The sequence below is a fragment of the Castor canadensis genome, chromosome 11, assembly GCF_047511655.1.
Source record: "Castor canadensis chromosome 11, mCasCan1.hap1v2, whole genome shotgun sequence".
In the NCBI taxonomy this organism is placed as follows: domain Eukaryota; kingdom Metazoa; phylum Chordata; class Mammalia; order Rodentia; family Castoridae; genus Castor; species Castor canadensis.
In genome coordinates, this window is record NC_133396.1 from 111,951,730 (window position 1) to 111,978,267 (window position 26,538).

Below are 26,538 nucleotides of genomic sequence, written 5' to 3' on the forward strand. Positions count from 1 at the left end.
TATGTATGTAGTGTGTTCTTTTTTAACGACCCACTTGGTATAATCAATAACACAATAGTATAGCAATCAAAGTTCTCCTATAAATGCTAAGTTCTATAAATTCTTTTAAATTCCACCTAATAATCCATTTAAGTTTGGAAAGGAGATATAGTAGATAACAATTGCCTTTTTCCTGGCATTAGAAATGTAACTGATCCGTAACAATGTCTTTTTATTAGGTCTTACTGTTTGCCAAATATTTACAACTTTTCAAAGAAAATTTTAACCAAAAAGAAAGCAAGAAAACTTGAACTAATTTTTTTCTTCACTCTCCAGTACCTGCTAAACAACTAGCAATAATACGTAAAGGGGATAATTAAAAAATGTATTTGCTTCATTCCAAATGCTACATTAATTAATTTTATAAAATAAAGAGGGTATTGTTTCTTGAAATTTATTATTAAGGTAAAAGATGACCAAGGCTCATATTTTGAAATGCATTACAGACTGTGAAGTCCATTCCATGAGGCAAGCCACTCTAAAATCTACTCATTTATAATATAAAGAGCTCTCTAAAAGAACGCCCCTTAATAAAATAGGCCTTCACTCAAGCTGACTGCCAAACTGAGTTTGGCAAGCAAGCTTGGAACATTTTAAATATTATAAACATTACCCCTTTTTAAAAAGTTAATTTGACTACTTTAAGGAATGTAAAAATAAATCTTGGTTTCAGTAACATCAAGATTAAATCTCACCAGACTTCTTCTAAAATAACTACATAACTATCAAAATCAGATTATGAACTGGTATAAAGCACAAAGGCTCTGAGGCTTTGGGCTGGAGAGCCTTCTCAACAACCCTTTTCCTCTTTGAAAAGGCAAACTATGCCCTCTTTTCCACTTGTTCTTTCTTGGAGGTTGATGGGATGAAGTGTGTAACTATAACTAAGAATTAAAAGGGATGCATCATGTATTTATTTAATCCAGGTCTAAATAATAACGTCATTACAATACCAAAAGAATTTTAAGCACAGACAACCAAGAACAAAAAAACTTAAAAGAAGAAAATGAAAGAAACAAAAAAGGTAAGTGAAGGGAGATTAATATTTGGTGCTAGGCACTGTGCTAAATGCAAGACAGCTACTGTTACTTCAATCTTTACAGAGATGGAAACTAAGGCTGAGAGACATTAAATATTTATCTAGGATCACAAAGCCAATAAAAGGCAGAGCCAGCATTCAAATGTACTGTATTTCTTCCAAAGCCTGGGTACTTACTCCCACACATTGTGCAGTGAGAAAAGGAGAAGGGATAAAGGAAAAACGAGAGCTAAAATGTAGCATCAACAATTGCTTCTACAGGATAGTTGGACTTATCCACCCTTGAGAAAAACTATGTTTTAATATTTGATCTACTTACAAAAAGCCAAACAACTACAAATCAAACAAGCTGACAATTTTGCCTTCAGGGTGTTGTAAATAATGATGTCAGTGGCTTTTGTGGAATGGAACTGTGTTCTCCAAAATATTTTAAAGGCTATACTGCCTACCTGCTATACTATTTTTTTCTAACACAGAGATTAGGTCAAGATTTTTGAAGAAAGGAGATTTTTATCTTTTATCATTGTCATATCGTCAAACATTGCAGTTACACTGCATCATATGAGTTCCATTTGCTACCAAAGGTTAAACAGGGATCTCAGTTGTTTCACAGAGCCATGAAAGGTACCCCTGTCCAATGGAACTTTCTATAATGATGGGAACAATCTACATTTTTGCTGTCCAGCATGGTAGCCATTAGCCTGTGGCTATGAGTGCTAGAAATGTGCAAGTATGACTGCATAACTGAATTATTAATTCTATTGGACTCTACTGAACAGCAATGATCTAAAGAATGCACTTTATTCCTTCTTGCAAAAGACATTTGCCCAGCAGCTTTAGAGATGTAATAGCTTACATCAAGAAATAAAGACAAATTACTATTTCACAGTTAGTTACCTATTTCAGTGGTAAGAAATGAAAAGAAGGGGATAAAGAATTTGTTTTTGATCCTGGCTTGTCCCTTTGCAAAATCACTGGTATTTGACTTCTGTGCTCCAAGGAATACAACAGCTACTCAGTAAATATGTATTGACAAAAAATGACAACCTACTTCTTGTGACCAGCCCAACTGAAATCTAAGTGTTTTACCCTATTCACATCACCTCCATATCTCTGAAGTAGGTGTCAGGTGTCTCCCGCACCTAACAGTAGGTACTTATTAAATGCTTGCCAAATTAGTGAGTAAGTAACTCTGAATTTCTTTGTTTATTATTCCACCATCTGAGAGAGGCATTTGGGTTGACTTTGGATGATTTCAGTCAAGCAGAGACCCTGGAATTCAGTGTCAATGCTTAGGTTCATGCCACGATCCTGATAAAGTGTTCATAATGATTTTGACTTCCAAGTTCCCAGCTAAATAAAATAACATCATCACTAGGGTTAAAGAAAGGGGAAAGTGTAGGTCACTGTAGACCAAAGGTAGCCAAGTAAAATGCTTTGGGAAATGATGCTCAGAGCTATAATTTTACTTCTGAATGCTAAAGATACAGTTTATACAAAAGAACAAGAGTTCAAGGGTGGATTCTACATATTTTAATGTAACAAAGATTCTCATTTTTTACTATTTAAGAAAAAAGAAATTCCTTCCTCTTTAGTTCGCCTAAGAAGGAACAAAAAGAAAACCTATGAGGAAAGTGAGTCAGAAGTTGGTAAACAAAGAACTGAATGATAAAGGAAAGATAGGTGACAAAAACTATGCAGTTAAAATATATTGTGTGGCAAGGACAATGTTCAGTTAATTTTTTTTCATTTATTCACATGTGCATACATTGTTTGGGTCATTTCTCCACACTGCCTTCCTCCCCCATCCTTCCCCCTCCCCCGCTCAGTTCCAGGCAGGTCCTGTTCTGCCCTTATCACTAATTTTGTTGAAGAAACGACATAAGCCTAATAAGGAAGACAAAGTGTTTTTGCTAGTCGAGTTAAGGATAGCTATACAGAGAGATTCCTACTATTGCTTTCATGTATCCATGTTGATTCAACTCTAACTCAATGATCTTTACATTGGTTCCTGATCCCCTGCTCATGATAACCTCTGTCATTTTAAGGTTTCTGTATTAGTTCCTCTAGAGTGGGGCCATCAAACGCTTTCATGTTTTGAGTTTTCTACTTATTCCTATATCTCCCATGTGTGCTCTCCCCTTGTCATGTGATCCAAGTCCAACCACATTGCTACATTTGCCCTAGATCTAATGTCCACATATGAGGGAGAACATACGATTTTTGGTCTTCTGAGCCTGGCTGACCTAGTTGAGAATGATGTTCTCCAGTTCCATCCATTTATCTGCAAATGATAAGATTTCATTCTTCTTCATGGCTGAGTAAAATTCCATTGTGTACATTCAGTTAATTTTTAAGGGGCTAAGTTAATGCTAGGGTTCATGGTCTCCTCTATGCCAAGCATTTCCTCCACTGTACTATAGGAAACATGCAAAGGGACTATGTGTTTATGAAATCACCTGCAGAAAAAATAAAAATGCATTTGACAGATGCCCCAAAATATCACAGGTTCTTATCATGATAATGAGTCTATGGCACTGCCAAATATCATTTATGGAGTCCTCTGTTACAAACATGAACATTTCTTTACACCACCAAATTAAAGGTAAGTTTAGATTAGAAATTTTGTATGCTATTTTTGGATGCAGAACTCTTTATTAATTGTGCAATAATACCATTACCCTTTCACTTTAATATGGCAATAAGAAGATCCCAACTGAGCAATTCAAAACTTGCTTCCACCAGCACACATGGAATGTGACTGGCTCCTGAGAGGTACTTTCCAGCTTTCTGGAGGATAAAGAGCAGACCATTACCATGTAGCTTAGACAGCTGGACTGTGTTCAGGATGGAGAATTAGGAAAAGTTCTTTCATGGCCATCCAAAATGACCCTCCACTCCAACAATCCTTTCTCTTTACCCTTTCTTAAGCATGCTTTTATTTTTGTAAGGTTTCTCCTTAGAATTTCCCCTCTCCTTCCATGATCTGCCTCCTCTGGTCCTTTTATTAATTCCTAGTCATCCTTCAATGACTATGCAAGTTCTATTCTCAGCCAGACCTAAACCTTGATAACCTCATTAATCTCGTCTACCTCTGAATTCTTTATAGTTCCCATGTAAAAGAAATCTCTTCTTACTGTTATTTTACTCCTTTTATTTTTTAACTCCCTAGGTGATTCTGATGAACAACTATATTTAGGACTTATTGGTATAGAACTTGTCTCATGGTAAGGTGAGACTATTTTCTGCTTTTTTGAATTCCTTCCTGTTCTCAATTAGTCATGTTAATTAATGGCTGAGCAATGGATATGAGGATAGGATGTACAAATGAAAAAATCTGAGGTTTTAAAATGAAATATATTTAAATTACTTTATATATGGTGACAAAAGGTATTAAAACAGGATATATTAAATGTGATCTTTGCAATGCTCTTACTTTTAGAAGATTAAAAGAAGGTCTACTTGCAGCCCAAGCAGTAGAATGCTTACCTAGCAAGATTCCAGACCACCAAAAAAAAAAAAAATTAGAAGAGAATTTTCAAAAGGCAAAACACACACACACACACACACACACACACACACAAACACACACACATACACACAGAGGTGACTGAGATAGTGAATCTTTTAGAAGGATCAGCACAAAAGGAACCTACTGCATTACAAAATTGTGAAGAAATAGATAGGAATATGAACAATTTAAAATTAGGTTGCAAATGAGCAAGGTTAAAATTACATTTTCTATTTGATTCTTTTAAACATTCTCTATGGCTTTGTAAATTAAAAATAAAACAAAATATCAACTAGGCAGGCCCATTTTTAAGACAGGTGCAAACAGCAATAGCCACTAGAAGCACTTAGGAGCCTCCATCTCTGCACTTTGGTAGAAGACCATTAACCTTTAAGATGTCCTTTATTGTAAAGTGAAACCACAAGTACACCTTAAAAATTAATTGAATAATCCTTTATTAAGTACTTGATGTCACTGATTTAAAAAGAACTAAAAAAGAGCAATATGTAATAAGTCATAAAGCAAACTAAAAAGATTTAGAGACTTAAAGTGCCTGGTAGAGATCAGCCTCTAGAACCTTCATTCTAATAATTTCTTAAAAGTGCTGGGTAGACTATTCACAATAGTCAAGTTATAGAAACAGCCAAGATGCCCCACCACTGATGAATGGATTAAGAAAATGTGGTATTTATACACAATGGAATTTTATGCAGCCATGAAGAAGAATGAAATGCTATCATTTGCTGGTAAGTGGATGGAATTGGAGAACATCATTCTGAGTAAGGTTAGCCTGGCCCAAAAGACCAAAAATCATATGTTCTCCCTCATATGCGGACATTAGATAAAGGGCAAACACAACAAGCGGATTGGACTTTGATCACATGATAAAGCAATAGCACACAAGGGAGGTATGAGGATAGGTAAGACACCTAAAAAACTAGATAGCATTTATTGCCCTCAACGCAGAGAAACTAAAGCAGATACTTTAAAGCAACTGAGGCCAATAGGAGAAGGGGACTAGGAACTAGAGAAAAGGTTAGATCAAGAAGAATTAACCTAGAAGGTAACACACATGCCCAGGAAATCAATGCTTGTCAACTCCCTGTGTAGCTATCCTTATCTCAACTAGCAAAAATCCTTGGTCCTTCCTATTATTGCTTATACTCTCTCTTCAACAAAATTAGAAATAAGGGCAAAATGGTTTCTGCCAGGTAGCGAGAGGATGGGGGAGAGAGGGAGGGGGTGGGGGGGTTAGGGAGGGGGTAGGAGAAGGGGGGAGAAATGACCCAAACATTGTATGCACATATGAATTAAAAAAAAAGTGCTGGGTAGAATAATTAATAAAATACAGCAAAACACTGTACAACATTCTCATTTTCAGATTTTCTTTCTGTGGATACCCTGTTGAGACTCATCCAAACTCCTCTCTTCTCCCTTACACAGCAGCTCTATCTGTATCAGCATTGGTTGGCTTTGTGGATATCTTACTGGTTGGGGGAAGAGACAGCTGGTTCAGTGCCTTGCCATGCCACAGCACAATGCTGCAAATAAACACCAGCTGGTGTAAATGCTTCAGTGCTCATCCTAAGACCACCCCTGGCAGTATTACTGTTCATAAAATAACCATCGTGTATGACCCAGCATCCTCATTCTTCAAGGAAGCTCAAGGGACATCCCTGGTTCACTGCTACTGTTTTCAGTACATCCTGTCTTAGCACCATTTATCACCCAATTCCAGGCCCTCTGGAAGTTCCATGCTTCTGTTCTGGTTTCTTTGAACCTGATTCTATCTTCCCCACTTTAGTGAATGGCACTACCTTTAACCCTCTAGTGAATCAATCCAGAAAACTGAAAATCAGTTTTGATTCCCCCCATTCAAATAGCCACCAAATCCAGTTGATTCTACCTTCTATTTCGCTCTAGAATCAACTTATTTCTGTTCAGGTCACTACCATCTCACCTGAATTACTGCAGCAAGCAGTAATTTCTGTCCACAACAGTCTTTCTATCCATAACAGTCCTGATCCAGTTCAATCTACTCTCCACAATGAAGATGATGGATGTTTCTGAAATGCAAATCTTAGTGCTTCTTTCCTGGTTAAAAATCTATTAATATCACACCCACTAGGACAGATCCTCTCAAATTAAACAAAACAGATAAAATAACAAGAGTTGGTGAGGATTTGGAAATATTGGAACTCTGAACACTGCTAGTGTGAATGTAAAATGGTATAGCCATTATGAAAAAAAGTACAGCAGTTACTCACAAAGTTAAAAACAGAATTACCCTATGATCCAGCAATTCTACTTCTGGTCTGGGCATAGACCCTAAAGAACTAAAAGCAAAAACTCAAATAGATATTTATAAATTCATGCTTACAGTAACATTACTCACAACAGCCAAAAGTGTGTCCATCAACTAATGAATGTATAAACAAACTATGGTACATACATACAATGGAATATTATTTAGCCTCAAAAAGGAAGAAGATTCTGACACATGCTATGACATGGTTGAGCCTTGAAGACATTATGCTAAGTAAAATAAGCCAGCCACAAAATTCCAGGACTGGAGGGAGGTGGGGATAAAGGAGAATGGTGGAGGGTGTGAATTCAAGTATGCTATATTTGATATATTATAAGAACTTTTGTATATGCCACAATGTACAGCACAAAAAAGTTTTAAAAAGGTGAAAAACAATCCACTGCAAAAAAAAGAACAAATGCTTATGGTTTCACTTATATGAGTTACCTAGAACAATCAAATTCATAGAGGCAAAAGGTAGAATGGTAGTTGCCAGGGACTAGAGAAGAGGAGAAAAGGGAATTAGTGTTTAATGGGTATAGGATTCCAGTTTGGGAAGATGATAAATGTTCTGGTCATAGATGAGGTGGTGGTTGTAGAACAATGTGAATTACTTCACGCCACTGAACTATATACTTAAAAGTGGTTAAAATGGTAAATTTTATGTTACATATATTTTACCACTATAAACAAATCACTCACAAACACATATGCATACACACATAATTTATGATAAGTTTCCCACTAATCTCAAGAGAAACCCTATGGACTCTTTAATGTGGTTTATAATACCCTCTAGGACTAGTCCCCTTCCTTTTGCTATTACTCTCTCATCCACTACAGTCCATATACAATGGACTATGTTAGACTTGGTTTCATACCACCTTGTAAGTCCTTCCATAAACTGTTCCCACTATCTGCAAGACAGCCTTTTGTATTTGCTCTCCATTTATATGATCTCTATTCATTTTCAATTTCAGCAGTACTTATCACAATATTGTAGCTACCTGTTCAATTCACTGACCCTTTACTACTGGGTTATGGCTTTATGAAGGCAAAAAAATAAATCTCAACCTGTTTAGAGTTACATTCTTGGTGCTTGGCACATATAAGTATTCAATAAATTTTGCTGATTATATAAATAAATGCAGAAAATAGGAGGTAATTCTTGAAGCATAATAAGATATGTCATATATATAATTGGATGTATACTATTCCTTTGCAGGTACCTTTACATGATTCTATATCTGCAGCAATTAGTTAATCAAAAGGCTCAAATTCTAGAGATAAAATTCTAAATATGAAAAATGTCCATCATATTCTACTTTTCTTTTATAACTTTACTTAATGGACAAATATGGCATTTTATGACTTCTTTCTTTCAAATTAATTAATGATAGTGTTTTATTTTTCCTTTTAAAAAAATGAACATTCTGTATTTAGTCACAGACTTTATTTTCCAGGTAACATCTTCATTGGGTCTCATTCCTGTTTAAATAACAATCTCAGGTTCTGGAAGGCAGTTAGAGTTTCATCATTCTTTCTGCCTAGTCAACATCCAAAGACAAATACCACAGGGACCACCACCCATGAACCCAGAGGTCACACACAATCTGAAGTAAGCTCACCATAATTGCTGAGGCCCCAATGCCAACAATGGCATTGGAGAGCTCAGCCACCTGCCTATCAGTTGGATTTTTAATGCTATATGACTTAAAGTGTACATAAGTCTCTCATTCCTTTTGAATTAGGTCATTAAGAAATGCTAAGTAAAAATCCTGAAAATCTTAGCACAACCTGCCTGGTATATTGAAGAACTCATTATTTGGCCATAGTTTTAATGCTTTAAAACTTTTTATACAAAGAGTTCATCTTCAAAATGTAGAACTATCTCACCTGCAACCACATAATTTATGATTCAAACATATACTTAGAGTTATACAATTTTAGAATCAACTATTTACACAGTTTAACTCAAAGTGGAAAGAGTCTAAAACTGGTTATGCAGTCCAATGCTGTACAAATCATTCAAGACATGGCTTTGGTGAATTCTTATCATAGTTCTAGAACTATAAGGCTCTTGAATTCAATATGGACATGTATTCAGAAGAAACTATTGAAACATGCTGCAGAAGACTCTCATCTCTGTCTTCCCATCTTCTTTTCCTTTTCTCTCATCTTTTCCTTCCTCTCTCTAAAGGTTAAAACTAGGTAATCTCAACAATGTGCAAAACTTGATACAGGTAACAAGTATCACTCCCTTTCTGGATCTAAGTCTTTAACTAAAAGGGAATTTGCTACATGCACACAGTGGATTACTACTCAGCAACAAAAACAAAAACCAATACACACAACAATTAGATAAATCTTAACAACATTACACTAAGAAACAATTGCCTGATACAAAAAAAATACAAGCTGTGTTGTGTCGTTGAGTATGTATGAAGTTATAGGAGTAGGCAAAATAAATCAATGGTACTAGACACTGGTACTAGGACTCAGAATGGTATGGCTTCTGGTGCAAAGAGAAGGAATGACTGAGAAGAAGCAGGGAACTTTCTGGGGTGACAGAAATGTTCTACATCAGACTGAGATGTGGACTATATTCGTGTATACTTTTGTCAAACCAAACTGCATACTTAAGAGCTGTGTATTTCCCTGAATGAAAATTATATCCTAATTTTAAAAAATGAATGCTCTTTCTACTTCATTAAAAATTTTTATTATCTAAAAATGTAAAATAATGGGCTGAGATAGGTGTAAGGATTGACAACGGTGTAGATTTTTCTAGTGCTTTTCAATCTACTGGATCTAAAATGCTTTAAATAACATTTACTTAAAGTGCTGTGCTTTAGATTTATGGATTTCATCTGCTATGAAAGGAACTGTTACTTTTGTCTCATTTCAATGTATTACAGTCACCCAAATCATATGAATAGGATTTGTGGGTATAGTCATAAAGACATGGAAGGAAGCACAGAATTATACTTCTTTTTCACAAAGGTTGACCACTATCAATAACATGAAAAAAGGATCACTGTTTAGATAGCTCATCACAAATATATCTACAATAACAGAAATCAACAAGAACAAAACTTTTTACTGAACAAAAGATCTAGCAGGGATTCTCACCCAGTCTACAGGTAGGAAAAACAGAATGGAGAGTTTAATTGACTAAAAAACCAATAGATAAAATAGACATATTAATTTAATTGCATTTTACTGGGCTTTACACCATCCATAAAATAAACATTTTTATCAGTTTTCTTTCCTGACACATTTTTCTCTTCTCCTTTCAGGGAAAGAAACACAAGCAATCATATCCATGTGGACTTAGCTGAATGCTGAAGATCAGCAGAACTTTCAGAGCACTCACCTGATGTTGGCTATGTGCTGCTGTATAGGCTGATGCTGGAAATGATCAGGCCACGGATGATGCAGGCAGAAGGATGGCGAGGGCTGAAGACAGCACGCAGCCTGATACACAGGTGAATGGTTTGGACACAGAGATGCAGAATATTCGGAGTGTGGCTGCATGCAACACGAGGCCAAAGCAGAGGGTGCTGCAGAGCCAGCCTCAGGATGGCATTCTTGGTGACTGCTATGGCTGGTCAAAGGGTGATGGTATGGGCAAGGATGGCAGCATTGGGATAGCATCTGATGTGCTCTTTGGTTGTCTAAAGGCAGAAAGGATGACTTAACTGTGCCATTAAGTTGCAGGCATCCATTTGGACTCACTTTTGTTCTTGTTGCTTCTTTGGGTGTGAGTTGCTGAGCTGCAAGGTCTCCATCACAGAGGGCGAGGGGACTAGGGTTGGTAGCACTGGTTGCGATGCTGCCATTGCTCAGAGCCACAAAATCACTGTTTACATTGCTCATAGCCATGCTCCAACTTCTTGGCCCTACAAAGGAATGTGACATAAGATCATCCAGCTATAAGCAGGCAGGCAGATGTGTAAGAAAGACAAGTAAGATATAAAAAAACTACTCTTTGAAAAATGAGGGTTCTTGCAGGAGATGCAAGAGTGGTGGAAACCCAACAGCAACCGCAATGGAACATCCGACATGGCACTCTATTTTTGTCTGGTTCCTTCTTGCATAGTAAGAACCCTCTCTGCCCCCAATGACCACTTTCTCTACTTCTCCTTTCAGTGCCTTTCTTCTCCCCCTAGCCTACATGTGCAGAAATCTGTTACGAAGTAGAACATCCAAGGGATGGAAAGGGGAGGATAACAGTATCATCCTTCAACTTTTCAACAACACCATGCTTGATTTAGGAGTGACAGGCACAATAAAGGGTCACTCTAAGGGCAACTAGTTGGATAGGTTAAAATAATATGGCAATCTTAAGAGTGCTTTATGTCTTAGAAAGATCTCAAGAACATAAGATTTTTTTTCCTCTAAGTCACTCACTTACCAAAATAAGAACAAAAGGAAATAAAAACATGTCAGCTAATATTCTTGCAACCAAACTGTCAGATCCAAAAGTTTCATCCTCTAATCAATAATTATATGCTAGAAATTAATACACAGGCTATATAAGTTGTCTATAAATTTATTAATTTGTTTTCTATGTTATAAACAACAGGTAACATTACTTGCACATGAGAAAAATAATACTGTGGATAAGACTTGCTTCAAATGAGTTTTTTTCTTACAATTTTTCCTTCCACCAGAGAGTCCATGCCTCCAATATACAGGAAAAACCTTACACACTCGAATTACCAGTAGCATGTTTGCCCCGTCAATAAGCAACAGCAAAAATAAACAACTTCTTCCCTCTCCCCTGACCTATCCCACCATCCCCTGGGCAACATATACACAAAACCTAGGAATTTACATTAAGAAAAATGGGTCATGAAATCCTATCAGTCTATTTAACCTACACATGAAAGTCAACAAGAAAAAAAGGAGACTACCATTTGAATCACTAACCCTTGAGACCTGGCATTCTTCTAAGCAGACAGAACAGTTTCTGGAGAAATATCTCTTCCTTCTCTCCCCACCTCTGGCAGACACAAGACAGAGAAATCATCTCTTTTCAGTTTAAATACATGGTAATCTAACCTGGATCCCTCATAAGGAAGAGTCCTGTAAACAATTTTACTCACAATATTGACTTATTATCAGAGGCATCTCTGAGCAGATCATGCCAAAAGAATGTATAAGATTTTAGGGCTGGTGGAGTGGCTCAAGTGGTAGAGCACCTGCCTAGCAAGCATGAGACTGAGTTCAAACCACCGAGCCCCAAAAAATAGATGTATACAATTTTAATCTGAGTATTGGTACCCGGAAGATACTCAATGTACTACAATGCAAATTTTGCATCATTATTTGCCTTTCAGATAAAATTTCTCACATACATGCATAAATTCAGTAAAACAAATATCATATAGTAAGAAGTAGAGGAATTAATGTATGCATTAAAATTCCTTTATAAACTATTTTTTTGTAGAAAGACAAAACATTTAAAAATAAAAATAAATATAAAATCAAATAGATGTTACTTATTTTGTCAGTCTCACTATTGCTTTTGAAAGTGGCGTGCCAATCCCAAACTTCCTTTTCTAATTACCACTGAGAGGAAGTTTGAAGTGCAGTATATAATATTGTAGGTCTCTCCTTCATAAAATCATTCTTGGGTACAAATATTCAGTATAAATATTCAGATACTCTACTCAACAGAAAGCAATGGGAGCTAAACAGTATGTCACTCACAGGAGGCAGGGCAGGTATCTGACTAGCAAGAACAGAAATCTGATGAGCAGGCACAAACTCCACCACTAAGTGTGCCTGACATCTCAGCAAGAAGCTCACTATAGCTTCTGCTTACTGAAGAACATATCTTCCCTTTTTGTTACTAACAAAAGAATGAGTTGTATGCAAATGCTCTGAAAACCATAAAACAAAAAGGACATTTAAAGAACCCAGCCTTGTCAGGCATAGGTGGCTCACTCCTGTAATCTTAGCTACTTAGGAGGCAGAGATAAGAAGGATCATGTTTTGAAGCCAGCCCAGGGCAAATAGTTCATGAGACCCTATCTCAAAAATACCCAATACAAAAAAGGGCTGGCAGAGTGGTTCAAGTGGTAGAGCCCCTACCTAGCAAATGTTAGGGCCCTGAATTCAAGCCCAAAACCAAAAAAAAAAAAAAATTGCCTAACCTTTAAAAGCAAGTTAATTGAAATTTAACATGTTATTTGTAACTAGGTAACATAGGAACAACCCATAGATGAGACCAATACAATGATTTCCTAGAATTAGAAAGTCTCACTGAAAGAACGCTTCACACAAAGAAATCATTGGAAGCAGAAGCTCTCCCAACTCCAGCTGTCATCCATGAGACCTTTGCTCCAGGTCTCAGTGGAGTTGTCCCCACTGCTGGAGATCTATTGGACTATATAAAAAAAGTCAACAACTTCTGTCTTTTCCATAATGAGGATAGAAAGAAGAAATACTTCTGTTTTGCTGGTTTGTTTTTATAATCCCAGGTTGGCTAATATATCATCTCAGCCTGTTTGTTCATGTTTAATTCAATCAATCCTATTGATTATAATTGGTCCAATGTGTTGTGTTAGTGAGAAGCATCTAAAAACAAACATCTTTAGTTTTAAAATAAAACTGGACTTAAGAAGAGTACCATCAGCTTCTTATACCCTTCAAAGTACCTTGAGGTGCCCCTAGATTTTCCACACTTTTTATACATTTCCCTATCTTTTAATTAGATCTGCTCATCCTTAGGAAAAATGATGTTTCTTTTCTTTGTAACTAGAATCGCAACTATCATTCTCACTTATTCTTATTACAAATGTATTATTTTGTAGTTATATAAGAGTTAAATAGATTTGGTAGGCCAGCTGAGGGATTTAATTACCATTTATAACATTTTTTTTCACTGTGGTAAAATGAAGTTCAAGTGCCAAATAATTCATTTACAAATGAATTTTTGGAACACAACCCATTTGGTAACTTGGAGACTTCTTGTAATGAAGCAGAAACTAGTGGATAGTAAAGAATAGTTTGAACTCTGACTTTGGCTTGTATTTAAGCAAGTCACATGAACTTTCTCTGATTCCATTTCTTTAATCATAAAATGGGAACAATCAATTTGACTTCATAAGTAAGTAAAAAACACAAAAATAAAAAACTAAAAAACAAAACCAGAGAGCAATTTTTTAAAGAAGTGTCTCTGTCCTATTTAGACTCAGTGAATGTATATTTGTAGGAGTTCCTGTGACCAAGAGAATAGAAAAGTTTCAATCTGAAGTAAAAAAAATTTGACCCTAAAGTCCAAAGATCTTTCTGCTTTAGAACTGGAACAAATGGGAAAAAATTCAGTCTAAGTCTAGGATGGAGGGAAATAACAAGAAAGCAGACAAGATAGAGGAAGAACAAATATAGTGAAAAGGAATGAAAAAAAAAAAGGAGTTCCTGAAAGAAATTGTTAATACCCTTTACTCATGCCGAACTATTGTGATAAAGTAATGGTGCATGATTAAGAATGCAGTGATAAGAGTATTTAGAGTGAGAGTTTAAAGTAAGTTTTGAGTCAAACATAATAACTTTAAAAGATAGCTATGTTGAAGTCACCTATTTCCTGAGGACAGGGGATGCCAAAAGAAAGCTATTCTTGAAGCAATGGGTTGAAGTGTGATGGTCCATACTAACTATACAGTGTAGCTTCTGCCGTTCATGAATATTATATGCCAGTATCGGTATATTCAGAGCCACTAAACCCATACCCATTTCATATTTCCAATTAACATTTGTAGGTACTGAGTGATTTACCAGTTTGAGGGCTTATTATAAAGTCTTTGTCCAAACACCATCTTTTGATTACATTTTAATTGAGTGATGAGAATATAAAAAGATACGGAATGATGTTTTAAAATGAAAATTATGCTTTAAATTGGCAAATTGGAGATACTTAACTGTGAAGAAACATCATGGATAGGTCTGAATTTTAAAGCTGACTCTAGTAGTCATGAACTCTGAGAACCTGAGTCTAGTTTACTTAAACTAAGTCTTGGTTTCTTCTTAGAGTTAAATTTGTTTGAAATGCAAATTACTGCAACCTTCTAAGAGGTGAAGAGGGCACTAATTAACAAAATTTTAAATACTTTTATCCCTTGACCCACAGTTCTACTAGGGATTTATCCTTCGGATATACTTGAGTAATAGATAAAATATATGTATGCATTAGATTATTGACTACAGCACTGTAAGAATGAAAAATGGAAACTATTTAATCTATCAGTAGGGAACTTAAATTCTATCCAAACTTGGCTATTCTACACAATAAAAAGGAATGTGTTGCATCTGGATGTAACAGAACATCATTATGTGCAGATAAAACTTAGCTGCAGAGCAACCTACACAGTAAGAATTCATGTAGTTAAAAAAGGTGTGTGTGTGTATGTGTAGTCACCAGTGTTCATATGACTGAATTACATCCTTTTGCTTGGAATAAGGGGAATTTGTATATAAAATATACAGAATCACCATGTCTCAAATAAAAAGAGTAGCATGTCATTGAAAGAGTTATTATGTAATCATAACAAGAACCGTTTGAATTATGGAAATCTTATTCATCAACACAGTATATACCAAACTATGTTAATAACACACAATTTATCCAAAGGATGTAATCAAACTATTTAGGTGGCCACCAGAGAACATCTAAATGCATTCAGAAAACCTCATAGCAGCTACCTGGAATTGAAAATCACAACTAGTCTGTCAGAAAACTGCTAAGTTAAAATATAAGTGTAACATTGAAGAGAATATACAGACCTGCTCTAATTACTACAGAAACCACTTAGCAAAGCTATCACTATCCTTAACAAACAGGGCTCCTGTTGCCTGAAAGAACATCTTCATGCTCATGGACAGTTATAATAGAACCCTTCTTTGGCATTTCCAAAGCATTTTCACACACATGATCTCATTTGGGTTGACCCTACTAACACCCTCAGGAAAGCTGATGTGGCAGGCATTACCACTTAATTTTGCAAAAGAAAACCCGACACAGAGACTCTAAGTAAGATGTACCAAGTCACATACCCGTGATGACAAGTGAGACTTAAGAAACCTGGTGTCAAGGTTTGGAGCTTTCTCTAAACTACTTTCTATTAACTCAGGTGATACATTTTATCTATTCAATTATTTATTTATTTAGTAGTCCTAGGGTTGGAACTCAGGGCCTTGTGCTTGGTTGGCAGGCACTCTACAACTTGAGCTACACCTCCAAACCTTTTTTGCTTTAATTATTTTTCAGATAAGTGTTTTTTGCCTGGGGACAGCTTCAGACTGATACCTCCTACCTATGCCACCTGTAGCTGGGATATCAGACAATCCATCACCGTACCCAGCCCCCAGCCTGTGGATTGAGATGGGGGTCTCACTAACTTTTTGCCCAGGCTGACATGGAACAGTGATCCTATAGATCTCTACCTCCTGAGTAGGTAGGATTATAGGAGTGCACACTATATATTAGACTAGTACTTTCACACACATGATCTCACTTGAGTTGACCCTCCTAACAGCCCTCAGAAAAGCTGATGTGGCAGGCATTTACCATTCTATTTTGCAAAAGAAAACTTGACAGAGACACTAAATAAGGGGATGCATTTTAGAATAGTACTTTGCTTCACCAAACGGCAAGACTAAATCACTAACAAGATTCTATGTTGTAGCCAATTATCTTTTTCAGAAGAGTGATGCTCCCTAGAGCAATTTCACTAGATTAAAATACAAAACACTAGCCCAGTGTTTCCACACATAAAGATCAGTTGGGGATGTGGCTAAAGTGTACATTCTGATACATGTACCTTGGGTGGGGCAACAATCCTCCAACAACATGCCCATGCTGCTAGTTCCTGGTGCACACTTCTTGAGGTGAGGCAGAAACACAAACTACAAGAGAATTAGGTTATGTCATGGCAGGATGATGCACAGCCAATGTCAGAAGAACAAAACAAGTAGGAAGATAGTAATTGTTAAGACAAAGGCCCATTTTTCTAATGAGAGCACAGAAAAGAAGCAAATCTTTTTTATTGTTGTGCTGGATGAGGGTACACTGTGGCATTTACAAAAGTTCTTACAATATATCAAATATGTCATACTTGAATTCATCCCTTCCATCATTCTCCTTTATCCCCACTACCCTCACCCATTCCTGGGATAGTTTCAACAGGTATCACTTTTCCATTTACATACATGTGTATATAGTATTTGCATGATAATCACCTTCCCACACTCTTTTCCCCCCTCCTCCCTGCTCCCACTAGTACCAACTCCCTAAGATCGGACCGGTTTTACCCTCCTGTTCTCCGGTTTTGTAAAAGAAAAAAAAAAAATGACATTTTTGTTTGTTTCAGATAGTTACACAGGGAGTTTCCTTGTGCCATTTTCATGTATATATGTATTATAACATGAATTGGTTCATCTCCTCTATTTTCCTTCTTTCTACCTTAGTCCCCTTCTTATGGTGATTTCAACAAGTTAAAAAAACTCTATGTTCATTCTTGTATAGGAAGAATATCAACCATATTCATCTTAACTTCCTTCTTTTACTGTTCCTCTCTTGCATGTGACCTCCCCTTAGCATGACTTGTTTTTCATAATATTGCTGCATTTGCATTATGTATGTATTCCACATATGAGAGAGAACATGGGCCTTTGGCTTTCTGAGCTTGGCTAACTTCACTTAACATGATGTTCTCCAGTTCCATCCATTTTTCTGCAAACAACAAAATTTCATTCTTCTTTATGGCTGAATAAAATTCCATTGTATATAAATATCACATTTTCTTGAGAGCTTGTTTGGAGGTTCTAGCAGGGGAGCACAGCTACTCATATATCCTTGAGTAAAGAACAGTCCTCCTCTATCGGGGATCATCACCCTCTTCGGCCAAGTACACAGCCTCCAGTAAGGATGCGCATGGAGCAGTGAGGGAGGAAGGGGACCCATGCCTAGCCAGCCAAACCAGCCAAACCAACTCTGACAATCAGCAGGGCGACAAATGCTGCAGCCAGATTGCCCTCGCATCCACACCACATTTTCTTAATCCATTCATCAGTAGTGGGGCATATTGGCTGTTTCTATATCTTAGCTATTGTGAATAATGCTGTAATAAACATGGCTGTGCAGGTGACTATATTGTAACCTGACTTACATTCCTTCCAGTAGGATCAAATGGCAATTCTATTTTTAGTTTTTTGAGGTGCCTCCATAGTATTTTCCATAGTGGTTGTACTAATTTACACTGTATGAGGGTTCCTTTTTCTCCACATCCTCACCAACATTTGTTGTTGTTTGTGTTCTTGATGCTAGCCATTCTAACAGGAGTAAGGTGGAAACTTAATGTGGTTTTGGCTTGCATTTCCTTTATGGCCAGGGATGTTGAGCATTTCTTCATGTGTTTTTTAACCATTTGAACTTCATACTCTAGAAATGCTCTGTTCAGTTCATTTGCCTATTTTTTCATTGGATCATTGATTTTTGGGGTTTAGTTTTTTGAGCTCCCTGTATATTCTGGTTATTAATTCCTTGTTAGATGTATAGCTGTCAAAGATTTTCTCCTATTGTGTGGGAGACATTTGAGCCATTTCAGTTCTGTTTAAGAAGTCATTGTTTATGCCTATTAATTCCCTGCTCTTTCCTGCACTAGAAGAAGCAAATCTTAATAGAAGTTCTAGTTGATAATCAAGTTTAATTGTGGCTTATCCCACGACTCCAGAACTGTTTTGTACTTGGAAATAAGAGCTAATAGTATTTTCACCTTTGTAGTGCAGTTCATACATATGGACTGAAGTACCTTGCCCTATTAACTGGGTAAGACACTTTTTTTTTTCTACTAAGTGATACTAGACATGAGAAGACAGGTAAACTAAAAAGACTTCAAATCTTTTTTTTTTTTAAACCAGACTTAGAGGTAGATTGGGGAGTACCTGTATGTATTATTTACCAAACCTGTTTTAATAGGAAATGGTTCCTCTAAAATTACTTGATGCTTACCCTATAATGACAACCTCACCTCTGACCATCAATTCCTAGTTGGCCTATTAATAGTGTTATGGCCAGAGAAATAAATGTCTTTTCTAAATGCTAAGAGAAATTGACATACAAACAAATAAGCCTGTACATCAGGTATGTTCTGCAGTAAGGCTATTACAAGGTGGGTATGTAGAAGAACATCAGCCACAATTTTTGTCTCTAGGAATATTTTTTCCTCATAAAGAAGTATTAAAATGTTTTTAACCGGGGATTCCAAGATGGCAGCTAGAGGTAGGAAGCAGAAAGCGACCCTCCTATAGTGAAATCTTGGAGAGACACTGGAGAAACACTTTGCAGGCATAATCACCGAGAAAAGGCATAACTTTGACTCCTCCACATCTCCAGCCGGTGCAGAGAATCTCCACTTCACGTTAAAGGGAGAACCGAGGAGGCCCCCGGGGCCGCCAGTGGCCAGCGCCCATACGGCTTGGGAAGACGCGGACCAGGTGAGCTTCGTGATACCGCGGTAGCCCCACAGACAAGCCTGGGCCAGAGCAGCATAGCCCCCTGGACAGACTGACCTCCACCCGGGAAAAAAAGAGAAACTGAGTAATAAACAATAAGAACAGTTAAGACACTGGAAAGAGGGTGGGGCGCCCTGAGCGCTGAAGATTGGGGGAAGGGAATCCTTCCCGGGACTGTAAATAAACAAGCCAGGCGGGCCAGGGAGCCTCTGGAGGGAGCGGGGCGCGCACCCAGCAACCAGAAGCAGGAAAGCTTGTGAGAGGAGGGAAGACCCACTTCCCACGTGAACTGTAAACAAACATGGTGGCCGGCAGGAGCAGCAGCACCGCCCAGTAAGCAGGAGCAGGAAAGCTTCTGAAAGTGGCAGTGGGAGGAAAACTGCACCGGAGAGGGGGGAAGACCCACCTCCCACAAGAACTGTAAATAAACACGCAGGCCTGACAACGCGGGGCAGTGTCACCTTTCCCAGTGCTTGGAAAGGGGAAAGCCTGTAGCAGAGGCTCCCACACAGGAGAACTCTGAGCAAACAAAGCCAGTGGGACCAGGTGAGAGCTAAGCTCACTCCAGAGATCTGCATAAATAATGCCTCCAGCTACAGGCTGAGAGCAGCGGGCAGGGAAGCCACAGCTGCAGATACCACTCTCAGAACTGCCTCCAGATGCTTTTTTTTCTTTTTCTCCCTACCTTTGATGAGCGAACAACCGACTTACACCTGCAAGCCGAAAAACTTACTGAAACTGTATTGCATTTGAACTTGGGACACTTGGTGAGGCTTTTTTTTTTTTTGGTGTGTGTGTGTGTGTGTGTGTGTGTGAGTGAGTGTGTAGTTTTGTTCTACTTTATGCATCCCCTTTGATGAGACAACTACAGAACAACATCTGAGGCACCAACTCCAGGACTGGAGATTGAGACAGACACCCAAATTATTAAGACTGAAACTGCATTGCATATAAACTTGGAAGTTTTTTGGGTTTTTTTTTTTTTATTTTCTATTTTCCATTTTATTTTAATTCATTTTTATATATAGATATTTCTTTCATTTACTTATTTTTTATTTTTTTATCTTTGATTTTCAATCCTCTCTCTGTCTCTCTAATGTCTGTTCAGCTTACTGTCGATTAGTACACTAACACTCCCTGTTGATACCTTTGAAACTCTCTTGTCTGATACCTTGTTCTGCTTTCTCCCTCTTGTCTGTATATTTGTTTTCCCCTTTTCTTTAACTTCTTGCTTTCCATCTCAGCTCACCCTTCCATTCTAAATATTACCATTGTTATTATTACAAGCTAGAAAATACTTAATTACACACAGTACAGGGACAGTAACAACACCAAGGACAATGATGGGAAGACAGAAAAAACAGGGAAACCAGTTTCCCCACAGCAAAAAATTAGTACAGGAACCAGAGGGGAATGAAGAGAACAGAAACTCAGATCCAGACTCCAACAAAATGAAGATAAACTATGCCAAAGGACCCAATGAAGCCCACAAGAATAATTTAAAAGAAGACATACTACAAGTACTCAATGAGAATTTTATAGAGATGATACTGGATAGGGTCAACCAAAATGTACAGGAGACACTCAAGAAATTCCAAGACAACAAAAATAGAGAATTTGAAAAAGCAAAAGAAGAAATAAAGGAAACCATAGAAGCACTGTATAAACACCAAAGTGAAAGAGAGAACACAATGAATAAACGGATAAATGAACTCAGGACAAAAATAGACAACATTAAAGAGGAAAACTGCCAGGATATGGAAAACCTCAGAAAAAAGAACGACACAGAACTGCAAAACAAAACAGAAGGCCAATCCAGCAGAATAGAACAAACAGAAGACAGAATCTCAGAACTTGAAGATGAAATGGTAATTAAAGGAAAAACCAAAGAACTATTAATTAAACAACTCAAGAACTGTGAAAAGAAAATGCAAGAACTCACCGACTCCATCAAAAGACCAAACTTGAGAATCATGGGCATCAAAGAAGGAGAAGAGGTGCAAGCGAAGGGAATGCGTAATATATTCAACAAAATAATAACGGAAAATTTCCCAAATCTAGAGAAAGATATGCCCATACAAATGCAAGAGGCCTCCAGGACACCAAACAGACCAGATCAAAAGAGAACTACTCCACGACATATCATCATTAAAACAACAAGTTCAGAAACTAAGGAAAGAATATTGAAGGCTGTAAGAGAGAAAAAACAAGTAACATACAAAGGTAAACCCATCAAAATCACAGCAGACTTCTCAATAGAAACATTAAAAGCAAGAAGAGCATGGGGTGAGATCTTCCGGGCACTGAATGAAAATAACTTCAACCCCAGGATACTCTACCCAGCAAAACTATCATTCAAAATAGATGGAGCAATAAAAGTCTTCCATGATAAGCAGAAACTAAAACAATATGTGACCACAAAGCCACCATTACAAAAGATTCTGCAAGGGATCCTGCACACAGAAAGTGACACCCAACTTAACCATGAAAAGGCAGGCAGCACAAAACCACAGGATAAGAAAAAGCAAGACAGTACAAAGTTCAAGTTAGGTACACACAATCAAACCTTCAAACAACTAAGACAACTAAATGGCAGGAATCACCACATACCTATCAGTACTAACACTTAATGTTAATGGACTTAATTCACCCATCAAAAGACACCGTTTGACAAAATGGATTAAAAAAGAAGATCCAACAATTTGTTGCTTACAGGAGACTCATCTCACCGACAGAAATAAGCATATGCTTAGGATGAAAGGCTGGAAGAAGATTTGCCAAGCCAATGGCCCCCGAAAACAAGCAGGAGTAGCAATACTTATCTCTGACAAAGTAGACTTCAAACCTACATTGATCAAACGAGATAAAGAAGGACATTCCATACTAATAAAAGGGGAAATAGACCAAAAGGAAATAATCATCAATCTGTACGCACCCAATGTCAACGCACCCAATTTCATCAAACATACCCTGAAAGACCTAAAAGCATATATAAACCCCAACACAGTGGTTGTGGGAGACTTTAACACTCCATTATCATCAATAGATAGGTCATCCAAACAAAAAATCAATAAAGAAATCCAAGATCTAAAATATGCAATAGATCAAGTGGACCTAGTAGATGTCTACAGAACATTTCATCCAACCTCTACACAATATACATTCTTCTCAGCAGCCCATGGAACCTTCTCCAAAATAGATCATATCCTAGGGCACAAACCAAGTCTCAGCAAATATAAGAAAATAGAAATAATACCATGCATACTATCTGACCACAATGCAGTAAAAGTAGAACTCAACAACAAAAGTAAAGACAAAAAACATGCAAACAGCTGGAAACTAAATAACTCATTACTTAATGAAGAATGGATCATCGATGCAATAAAAGAGGAAATTAAAAAGTTCCTGGAAGTCAATGAAAATGAAAACACAACCTACCGGAACCTATGGGACACAGCTAAGGCAGTCTTGAGAGGAAAGTTTATAGCCATGAGTGCATATATTAAAAAGATTGAAAGATCCCAAATCAATGACCTAATGATACAATTCAAACTCCTAGAAAAACAAGAACAAGCAAATCCCAAAACAAATAGGAGAGAAATAATAAAAATAAGAGCTGAAATCAACGAAATAGAAACCAAAAAAACCATACAAAGAATTAATGAAACAAAAAGTTGGTTCTTTGAAAAAATAAACAAGAGCGATAGACCTCTGGCAAACCTGACTAAAATGAGGAGAGAAAAAACCCAAATTAGTAGAATTAGGAATGCAAAAGGGGAGATAACAACAAACACCATGGAAGTCCAGGAAATCATCACAGACTACTTTGAGAACCTATATTCAAATAAATTTGAAAATCTAAAAGAAATGGACAGATTTCTGGATACATATGATCATCCAAAACTGAACCAAGAGGAAATTAATCACCTGAATAGACCTATAACACAAAATGAAATTGAAGCAGCAATCAAGAGTCTCCCCAAAAAGAAAAGTCCAGGACCTGATGGATTCTCTGCTGAATTCTATCAGACCTTTAAAGAAGAACTGATACCAACCCTCCTTAAACTGTTCCATGAAATAGAAAGGGAAGGAAAACTGCCAAACACATTTTATGAAGCCACTATTACACTTATCCCAAAACCAGGCAAACACACTCCAAAAAGGAGAACTATAGGCCAATCTCCTTAATGAACATTGATGCAAAAATCCTCAACAAAATAATGGCAAACCGAATTCAGCAACACATCAAAAAGATTATTCACCACGACCAAGTAGGCTTCATCCCAGGGATGCAGGGGTGGTTCAACATATGAAAATCAATAAACGTAATAAACCACATTAAGAGAAGCAAAGACAAAAACCACTTGATCATCTCAATAGATGCAGAAAAAGCCTTTGATAAGATCCAACATCATTTCATGATAAAAGCTCTAAGAAAACTAGGAATAGAAGGAAAGTTCCTCAACATTATAAAAGCTATATATGACAAACCTATAGCCAGCATTATACTTAACGGAGAAAAACTAAAACCATTCCCTCTAAAATCAGGAACCAGACAAGGATGCCCACTATCTCCACTCCTATTCAACATAGTACTGGAATTTCTAGCCAGAGCAATTAGGCAAGAAGAAGGAATAAAAGGAATACAAATAGCTAAAGAAACTGTCAAAATATCCCTATTTGCAGACATGATCCTATACCTTAAAGACCCAAAAAACTCTACTCAGAAGCTTCTAGATATCATCAATAGCTATAGCAAGGTAGCAGGATATAAAATCAACATAGAAAAATCATTAGCATTTCTATACACTAACAATGCGCAAACGGAAAAAGAATGTATGAAAACAATTCCATTTACAATAGCCTCAAACAAAATCAAATACCTAGGTGTAAACCTAACAAAAGATGTGAAAGACCTCTACAAGGAAAACTATACACTTCTGAAGAAAGAGATTGAGGAAGACAATAGAAAGTGGAGAGATCTCCCATGCTCATGGATTGGTAGAATCAACATAGTAAAAATGTCGATACTTCCAAAAGTAATCTACATGTTTAATGCAATTCCCATCAAAATTCCAATGACATTCATTAAAGAGATTGAAAAATCTACTGTTAAATTTATATGGAAATACAAAAGGTCACGAATAGCCAAGGCAATACTCAGTCAAAAGAACAATGCAGGAGGTATCACAATACCTGACTTCAAACTATATTACAAAGCAATAACAATAAAAACAGCATGGTACTGGCACAAAAACAGACATGAAGACCAGTGGAACAGAACAGAGGATCCAGATATGAAGCCACACAACTATGAGCAACTTATCTTTGACAAAGGAGCTAAAAATATACGATGAGAAATAGCAGCCGCTTCAACAAAAACTGCTGGGAACACTGGTTAGCAGTCTGCAAAAAACTGAAACTAGATCCATGTATATCACCCTATACCAAGATTAACTCAAAATGGATCAAGGATCTTAATATCAGACCACAAACTCTTAAGTTGATACAAGAAAGAGTAGGAAATACTCTGGAGTTAGTAGGTATAGGTAAGAACTTTCTCAACGAAACCCCAGCAGCACAGCAACTAAGAGATAGCATAGATAAATGGGACCTCATAAAACTAAAAAGCTTCTGTTCATCAAAAGAAATGGTCTCTAAACTGAAGAGAACACCCACAGAGTGGGAGAAAATGTTTGCCAACTATACATCAGACAAAGGACTGATAACCAGAATATACAGGGAACTTAAAAAACTAAATTCTCCCAAAACTAATGAACCAATAAAGAAATGGGCACGTGAACTAAACAGAACTTTCTCAAAAGAAGAAATTCAAATGGCCAGAAAACACATGAAAAAATGCTCACCATCTCTAGCAATAAAGGAAATGCAAATTAAAACCACGCTAAGATTCCACCTCCCCTGTTAGAATAGCCATCATCAGCAACACCACCAACAACAGGTGTTGGCGAGGATGCGGGGAAAAAGGAACTCTCTTACACTGTTGGTGGGAATGTAGGCTAGTACAACCACTCTGGAAAAAAATTTGGAGGCTACTTAAAAAGCTGGACATCGATCTACCATTTGATCCAGCAATACCACTCTTGGGGATATACCCAAAAGACTGTTACTCCAGAGGCACCTGCACATCCATGTTTATTGCGGCACTATTCACAATAGCCAAGTTATGGAAACAGCCAAGATGCCCCAGCACTGACGAATGGATTAAGAAAATGTGGTATCTATACACAATGGAATTTTATGCAGCCATGAAGAAGAACGAAATGTTATCATTTGCTGGTAAATGGATGGAATTGGAGAACATCATTCTGAGTGAGGTTAGCCTGGCCCAAAAGACCAAAAATCGTATGTTCTCCCTCATATGTGGACATTAGATCAAGGGCAAACACAACAAGGGGATTGGACTTTGAGCCCATGATAAAAGCGAGAGCACACAAGGGAGGGGTGAGGATAGGTAAGACACCTAAAAAACTAGCTAGCATTTGTTACCCTTAATGCAGAGAAAGTAAAGCAGATACCTTAAAGCAACTGAGGCCAATAGGAAAAGGGGAACAGGTACTAGAGAAAAGATTAGATCAAAAAGAATTAACCTAGAAGGTAACACCCACGCACAGGAAATCAATGTGAGTCAATGCCCTGTATAGCTATCCTTATCTCAACCAGCAAAACCCCTTGTTCCTTCCTATTATTGCTTATACTCTCTCTACAACAAAATTAGAAATAAGGGCAAAATAGTTTCTGCTGGGTATTGAGGGGGGCGGAGAGGGAGGGGGCGGAGTGGGTGGTAAGGGAGGGGGTGGGGGCAGGGGGGAGAAATGAACCAAGCCTTGTATGCACATATGAATAATAAAAGAAAAATGAAAAAAAATGTTTTTAACCATCTCACTATGTTAAGCACTTTCCTCAAAATACCTCTGTAATGATTTTTAACCATTACAGAGAAAACCAAAAAAATATTAAAGTAACTTACCCAAATCACATGATTGGTATTTAATCCCAAACTAGCATGTGTCAAAGGTAAGGCTTTTCCACCACTTTGTGATGACTCCAGGGCAATGCCAAGCTCAACTAGTGTTTATAGGATCACTAGAGACTACTGAT

The 26,538-nt window shown here is 37.2% G+C and overlaps 1 protein-coding gene and 1 pseudogene across 13 annotated transcripts in view; both read right to left on the reverse strand.

Moving 5' to 3' along the window:
- Disp1 (dispatched RND transporter family member 1) overlaps positions 1–26,538 on the reverse strand; it is a 190,690-nt gene that overhangs the window by 40,838 nt on the left and 123,314 nt on the right. For 12 of the 13 annotated variants that reach the window (XM_074048258.1, XM_074048249.1, XM_074048256.1 and 9 more), the window contains one exon: positions 10,271–10,796. In XM_074048258.1, coding sequence (XP_073904359.1) covers positions 10,271–10,779 — 509 coding nt within the window. In that variant the 5' untranslated portion in view covers positions 10,780–10,796. Of the gene's footprint in view, positions 1–10,270; positions 10,797–16,724; positions 20,377–26,538 lie in introns of those variants that run through there. The other variant, XM_074048247.1, reaches the window with a different exon arrangement.
- On the reverse strand, positions 5,868–10,260 carry LOC141413930 (NADH dehydrogenase [ubiquinone] 1 beta subcomplex subunit 1-like; annotated as a pseudogene).